Raw genomic sequence first — 7,358 nt, 5'->3', positions numbered from 1 at the left:
AAGAACTCAAGGGTCTGTGGAGTGCCTCTGTCTTCTAGAATCCAAGGTGCTTCCCAAGGCCTCACTCTAAAATTTTCACCACTTGGGATCTCCAGTTCCAGATTGGTGACAGGGATGCATAATGAGAAGGACAGACCTGGATTTCAGAATGGAAGGGCCATTTGGATTCTACTTTAGCAGGGCAAGCCACAGGATGTTAACATGTTAAAATTGTGCTTGTGGCTGGGCGTCGTGGCTCATGCCTGTAATCCTAGCACTTTGGGAGGCCGAGGTGGGTGGGTCACCTGAGGTCAGGAGTTTGACACCAGCCTGGCCAACATGGTGAAAACCCCGTCTCTACTAAAAATACAAAAATTAGTTGGGCATGGTAGCAGGTGCCTGTAATTCCAGCTACTTAGGAGGCTGAGGCAGGAGAATCACTTGAACCCAGGAAACGGAGGTTGCAGTGAGCCAATATTGCCCCATTGTACTCCAGCCTGGGCAACGAGAATGAAACTCTGTCTAAAAAAAAAAAAAAAAAAAAAAAATCGTGCTTGCTCCAGGGCCTGGGCTCACGAACTCATACACAGCAGCCACATGGGCCCAGCCCACGCAGACTTAATCATCCTTCACCCTAAATTCAGGCTGGCGATAGATTTTTTTTCCACCCATCTCAGGGCCATGTGTAATAATCAGCATTGCTCCTTAAGATGAAATCCTCCCTGTTATGCTTATAAAAGGGGGATTTTTATAGCACAGGGCCATCCTATTTCCAAATGGAGGAATGCTGGAAATGTGGTAGGAGTCACAGTGGATTTGGATTGATGAGCTCAGGGTCTTGACCTTAGTGTTAACCATCCTGCCTCATGGAGGTGTCATCTTGGTTTATGAAGGTCCCAAGAATGTCTAGGTATCCCTGATACCTCAAAGTTGGTGTCTGTGCCACAGCCACAGGTCCAGCAGGGCCCCACCACTCGCAAGACTGTCTGGCGATCCGCATCCTGGATGGAGAACTTGGGGAGGAAGGGATGCCAGGTCTGTACCACGTGGCCGATAGTGGTGCCTGGTGGAGCCTGGACTTCCATCTGGAGTGGGAAGCAGACAGGATCACTGCTGAGGCAGGGTCTCTATCATCCAGCTCTATCATCTGTCTACTTGGCCCTCTCACTCAACCTCCCATCCCCACCTGCCCACTCCCACCTGAGCCAGGTCTTATCTTAGGCGGATCTCATCACTGGCCCGCCCCACCAAGGCCCGCCCTCCGGGCCCCATCCCTCCCGCCCACCTCCTGGAGGCCACAGGGGCAGCAGCTGCAGCCACAGTGCAGCGGGCGGAGCAAACGCAGCACCTCGCGGTCCCCGGAGTCCGCCAGGCGAACACGCAGCGGCCGGCGGGCGCCACAGCACAGACGGGCGCAGCAGTTGCTCTCCTCTGCCGCCTGACCCAGGGGCTGCCCGGCTCCAGAGCGCAGTTCATACCGGTTACAGGTCTCCCAGCCTAGGAACGCTGCCAGGGGTAACACGGGGAGACTTATAGAGCCTCGCGCGCCCAGGAGCCCACCATCCCGGCCACCATCACGAGGTCCAACCTCCTACTCCTTCCACTTACTTTCCACTCGCTCAGCCTTCTGATGAATCAAAATCTGATCAATCTGGGAGAGAAGGGCGATGCGCACATCAGCCGGCCCATCTGGACGCCCAGGTCCCCTCCCAGTCATCCTCCTTCCCTCCCTCGCCCCCTCCCACTCACCTGCACCAGGAATTCGAGGCCAGAAGGCACCCCTGGCACTGGCAAGAAGGGGGCAGCAGATCCCGAGGCCACGGGGCCGGGCGAGGGGAAGAGGGCGAAGCCGGGAGCTGGGGCAGGTACCTGGGCGGGCACTGGCGCCTGCCCGGGCCCAGGATGTAGTGCCGGCTCTGGGTACCCAGTGGTCACAGGGTAAGGAGGTGGGGGCGAAGGGGCGTAGCCTTTGGGGGGCAAGTAGCCTGTAAAGTGGTGAGGGCAGGATAGATTAGAAAGGGCTCCGAGGCCTCATCGCCTTATTCCTCAGCCCATGGGCCCCGAGGCTCGGGGGAAATGTGGTGGGAAGCGGCAGAGAAAGATGGGGCAGGGGAGCATGGTGGAGGTTCCCCGGAAGGAAGGGAGGGGCCCCACCCAGCCAGTCCGAGCACATTCCGGGAGGATGTGTTCGCACCCGGCTCCCAAGTCCGTGGGGGGATAACGGAGACCCCTGGCCTTGCGCGCACTTACCTGCCATGGGAGGAGGTTGGGGTTTTCGGGATGTAGGTGTCTGGGTGGCTTAGTTCTGGAAGCGAAGGCAAACCCTGAGACAGCCAGACAGACACAGAAACAGACACAAAGACGGACAGGCAAATGTGGAGAGGCAGCTGCGCCCGGCACCGGCCCAGGATCTCTAGGGCGGCGCCTCTGACTCGGGGAGAAACCCAAAGTGTCAGTGGCCGGGGCTGGGTACCTGGGACCCTGGATTCCCTAGGGGGCCCCAGAACCGCCCCCTCCCTTTGTTCTCCCATTCTGCGGAGGTGGATGTGGGCGGACGGCAGGACAGATGGACCCACGATCAGGCCGACGGCCCCACCTCGAGGACGGTCTCCCTGATCCCTCTGTGCCCACGCTCACCTGGAGCCCCCAAAACAGCCCGGTGCCTAGCACTCGGCGGCTCACCAGCGCTGGCGGAGGCGGAGGCGGGCCCGGGTTCGGACCCCGGCCCCGCCCCGCGACCCGCCGGGCCCGCCCTCTCCTGGGCAGCGCGTCTGCGTCGAGAGGAAGGAGGCCGCCAGCTGCCCAGGGAAGCCGAGCTTGTGCTTCGTTCCTCGGCAGTCGCCGGCGTTCCCGCCCCTTCTGCTCGGACTGCAGAAGCCGGGAGAGTAGGAGCGCCTGCGGAGGGCGGCGGCTGGGCCGGGGCCCGGCTAACCCCGCTGGGTCGGCGGGCTTGCGTGCTCAGCGCCTTTGGTGGGAGGCGAGGGTGGCCCGCGCCGCCCTGGGCCCTGGGCTCCTCCTCCCAAGGGCAGTCGGGCCACGCTGACGCAGCGAAACACCCTTCACTCTCACTCCTTGGCTTCCAGGACTGGCTCCTGGCTCCCCTTCTGCCTCCCAGGGGCGACCTCGTCCTCTTCCCTCCCTGGCGCAGCGGTGACCCACACGGGCACCTCTCAGCGACAGCACTTTCTGCAGGTGCCCCAGCCACGCGGGTGACAGGCCGCCAAATGATGTCAGTGAGCGTGCTCAGGGCGCCCAGAGGGGCCAGAGAAGGAAACGCGGTCAGAAAAGAATCCCGAGACAAGTCTCTTCGACTGGATCTGAGCCAGGGCCAGTCCTGGCCTTGGGCAAGAGATGGGTTTAGAGAGGGAGTGCAGTCCACGGACACGGGGGGCCACGTGGAAGCTGGGATTGGCCCCACGGGCAGCAAGAAGCCCACCGAGACATTTTTGGGACAGAGAAGGTCATGTGTGTTTTAGAAAGATGGTGACAGAATGCAGTGGCTCACGCCTGTAATCCCAGCACTTTGGGAGGCCCAGGCAGGCAGATCACCTGAGGTCCGGAGTTTGAGACCAGTCTGACCAACACGGATAAATCCCGTCTCTACTAAAAATACAAAATTAGCCGGGCATCGTGGCGCATGCCTGTAATCCCAGCTACTCGGGAGGCTGAGGCAGGAGAATCACTTGAACCCCGGAGGCAGAGGTTGTGGTGAGCCAAGATGACGCCGTTGCACTCCAGCCTGGGCAACAAGAGCAAAATTCTGTCTCAAAAATAATAAAAATAAAAAAATAATAAATACAAAAATTAGCCAGGCCTGGTGGCGGGCGCCTGTATTCCCAGCTACTCCAGAGGCTGAGGCAGAAGATTCTCTTGAACCCACGATGCACAGGTTGCAGTGAGCTGAGATCGTGCCATTGCACTCCAGCCTGGGCAACAAGAGCAAGACTCCATCTCAAAATAAATAAATAAAAGAGGGCAGGCTAGGAAGGCATCACCAAGAAGGCAGTAGTTGAGCAAGAACCTAAAGGAGGTGAGGAACCAAGCTGTGCAGATGACTTGTTAAGTGCTTCAGGCAGAGGGAACAGCAGGGACAAAGGTCCTGAGGCAGAAGACCCACAAGGCTGGAATGGAGTTAATGAGGGGAAGGTCAGAGAGATCACAGAAGGCCAGATGAAGATGCCCTCTGAGATGCAGGATGGAAATGCAGTCAGAGCACTGGACTGGAAGGTAGGAGCCTGGGGACCCAGACTTGGCTCTGCCACTGGACCTTTAGATCACTCTGGTTTTTCGGGTTTTTTTGAATCTCGCTCTGTCAGCGAGGCTGGAGTGCAGTGGTGTGATCTTGGCTCACTACAACCTCTACCTCCCAGACTCAAGCAATTCTTCTGCCTCAGCCGCCCAAGTAGCTGGGACTACTGCCACCATGCCCAGCTCATTTTTGTATTTTTAGTGGAAAAGGGGTTGTTGGCCAGGCTGGTCTTAAACTCTTGGTCTCAAGTGATCCTCCCACCTTGGCCTCCCAAAGCGCTGGGATTACAGGTGTGAGCCACTGTACCTAGCCCCTTTGGGCCACTCTAGAGTTCCCCTTTGAGGCCTTATTTATTTACTGAGACAGGGTCTTGGTCTGTTGCCCAGGCTAGAGTGCAGTGGCATGATCTCCACTCGTAACTTCTGCTTCCTAGTCAAAGCACTCTCCCACCTCAGCCTCCCGAGTAGCTGGGAAGACAGGCGTGTGCCACCAGGCCCAGCTAATTTTTCTATTTTTTTGTAGAGATGAGGTTTGGCCAGGTTGTGCAGGCTGGTCTTGAACTCCTGGGCTCCAGTGATCCACCTGCCTCAGCCTCCCAAAGTGCTGAGATTACAGGTGTGAGCCATTACACCCAGCCTATTTATTCATCTATGAGACTGAGTTCTCACTCTGTCACTCAGGTTGGAGTGCAATGGCACCATCAGAGATCACTATAGCCTCAAACTCCTAGGCTTGGCCGGGCACAGTGGCTCACAACTCTAATCCCAGCACTTTGAGAGGCTGAGGCAGTTAGATCACTGAAGGTCAGGAGTTTGAGACCAGCCTGGCCAACACAGTGAAACCCCATCTCTACAAAAAAATTACCTAAGCATGGTGGCACATGCCTGTAATCCCACCTACTTGGGAGGCTGAGGCATGAGAATCACTTGGGAATCACCTGGGAGACAAAGGCTACAGTTTGCTGAGATCGCACCACTGCACTCTAGCCTGGGCAACAGAGCAAGACTCCGTCTCAAACAAAAACAAAAACAAAACTCCTAGGTTCAAGTTATCCTCATGCCTCAGCCTCCCGAGCACTGGGACTACAGGCAAATGCCATGACATTATTTTAATTATTTTAGACAGCATCTCACTATGTTGCCCGGGCCGGTCTTGACTGCATGGGGTGTAGCTGTCCTCCCACTTTAGCCTCCCAAGTAACTGGGTAGGAGGCTGAGGCAGGAGGATTGCTTGGGCCTAGCAGTTTGAGACTAGCCTAGGCAACCAACATGGTGAGATCACATCTCATCTGTTTTTTGTTTTTGAGATGGAGTCTCGCTGTGTTGCCCACACTGCAGTGCAGTGATATGATCTCGGCTTACGGCAACCTCTGCCTCCTGGGTTCAAGCAACTTTTCTGCCTCAACCTCCTGAGTAGCTGGGACCACAGGTGCACACCACCATGCCCGGCTAATTTTTGTATTTTTAGTAGCGACAGGGTTTCAGCATGCTGGCCAGGCTGGTCTCAAACTCCTTACCTTGTGATCTGCCCCCCTCAAGCCTCCCAAAGTGTGGGGATTACAGGTGTGAGCCACCGTGCCTGGTGAGACCCCATCTCTACAAAATAATTAAATATTAGCCAGGCATGGTAGCACACACCTGTAGTCCCAGCTCCTCAGGAGGCCAAGGTGACAGAATTGCTTGAGCTGGGGAAATAGAGACTGCAGCAGGTTCTTATGGCTCCACTGCACTCCAACTGGGTGACAACATGAGACCCTGTCTCAAACAAAACGAAAAAGAACAGAGAGGCAGTGAACAGCTGGATGGTGGAGGGTGCACCCCTTTAGATTTAGAAGGCCTCACCAAGGTGATCCTATTGAAGCTGAACTAACTATGTATGAAGTGGAGAAGTGTATTCTAGGCACAAAGAATAACTGGCAAAACAGGCTGAAAAGAGCAGCTCAAAATCTTGAGGCAGAAAAAATGTGGTGGGTTGGCAATGCAGATGCCACGTAGTGACAAAGAGTCACAAGGCCCGGATGGCCAGTGCAGGCCTTTCAGGCAGTGGGATGGCACTTGGAATCTATTTGCAATGCAATAGTAAGTCATTGAAAAGTTTAAGTCACTCATTCTTTTTTTTGAGATGGGGTCTTGCTATGTTGTCCAGGCTGGAGTACAGTGGCTATTCACAGGCTTGATCTTAGCACACTTGTCTCAAACTCCTAGCCTCAAGCGATCCTTCTGCCCCAGCCTCCTGAGTAGGTGGGACTACAGGCACACACCACCGCATCCAGCTGTCTTCATTTTTAATTTCTATTTTTGTGTATGCTTTATAAAGTACAATCTGTATAATATTTTGAGGGCATACTTAATTTTTCTGGAGGTGTGCATTTTATTTTTTATTTTTATTTTTTGAGACAGGGTCTTGCTCTGTCACCCAGGCTGGAGGGCAGTGACGCGATCTCGGCTCACTGCCACCTCCGCCTCCTGGGTTCAAGTGATCCTCATGCCTCAGCCACCCAAGTAGCTGGCATTACAGGCACATACCACCTCGCTGGCTAATTTTTGTATTTTTAGTAGAGACAGGGTTTCGCCATGTTGGCCAGGCTGGTCTGGAACTCCTCAACTCATGTTATCCACCTGCCTTTGCCTCCCAGGATTACAGGTGCTGGGACTACAGGCAGAGCCACTGCGCCCCGACTAAAGGTATGCATTTTTAAGAGTGTGCAGATTCTTTCTCTATATGAGAAGATTTTAGGTAATTTCATCTCATTCCGTATCTCTAAATACAATCTGCATAGTTTTAATTCCAGAATTTCTATCACCAACATGGGGGTCTACTGAGCTCCTGAATCCTGTAACAGCAGCTTTCAAGGCTCCCCTGAAGCAACAGAGAGTATTAGAGACTTGAAGAATTCCTAGGGGCTGGCCTGAGGATTGGGAGAAGGTCAGCAGAGAGATAAGGACAGGGCCAAATGGTGGAGGGCCTTGTGCTGAGACGCTGGACTGTCTTCTGAGGGGAATTGGGGAGCTACTGAAGCATTTATATACAAGGAGGTGGCATAATTGAGGGTACACTCGTAGATCACAATATTTCTTCATTTTAAAGATTAGTCAGACAGGGTGTGGTGGCTCACGCCTGTAATCCCAGC

General features: G+C 54.8%; 1 protein-coding gene across 5 annotated transcripts in view; it reads right to left on the bottom strand.

Moving 5' to 3' along the window:
* PLSCR3 (phospholipid scramblase 3) overlaps positions 1-3,036 on the bottom strand; it is a 5,532-nt gene extending 2,496 nt beyond the window's left edge. Inside the window, exons 1-6 of one of the 5 annotated variants that reach the window (XM_037739663.1) lie at positions 2,617-3,036; positions 2,230-2,284; positions 1,729-1,964; positions 1,588-1,630; positions 1,328-1,485; positions 903-1,064 (exon numbers count right to left, since the gene is read on the bottom strand). In XM_037739663.1, the coding sequence (XP_037595591.1) occupies positions 903-1,064; positions 1,328-1,485; positions 1,588-1,630; positions 1,729-1,964; positions 2,230-2,236 (606 nt within the window). In that variant the 5' untranslated portion in view covers positions 2,237-2,284; positions 2,617-3,036. Of the gene's footprint in view, positions 1-902; positions 1,065-1,264; positions 1,486-1,587; positions 1,631-1,728; positions 1,965-2,229; positions 2,411-2,616 lie in introns of all 5 variants that reach the window. The other 4 variants (XM_017531643.2, XM_017531641.2, XM_017531640.2 and 1 more) reach the window with 4 other exon arrangements.
* Between the last annotated feature and the right edge of the window lie 4,322 nt (positions 3,037-7,358).

This window comes from Cebus imitator, unplaced genomic scaffold, assembly GCF_001604975.1.
Source record: "Cebus imitator isolate Cc_AM_T3 unplaced genomic scaffold, Cebus_imitator-1.0 Scaffold72, whole genome shotgun sequence".
Lineage (NCBI taxonomy): Eukaryota > Metazoa > Chordata > Mammalia > Primates > Cebidae > Cebus > Cebus imitator.
The sequence above is the reverse complement of the archived record's forward strand: the minus strand, read 5'-3'. Positions and strand labels throughout refer to the sequence as shown.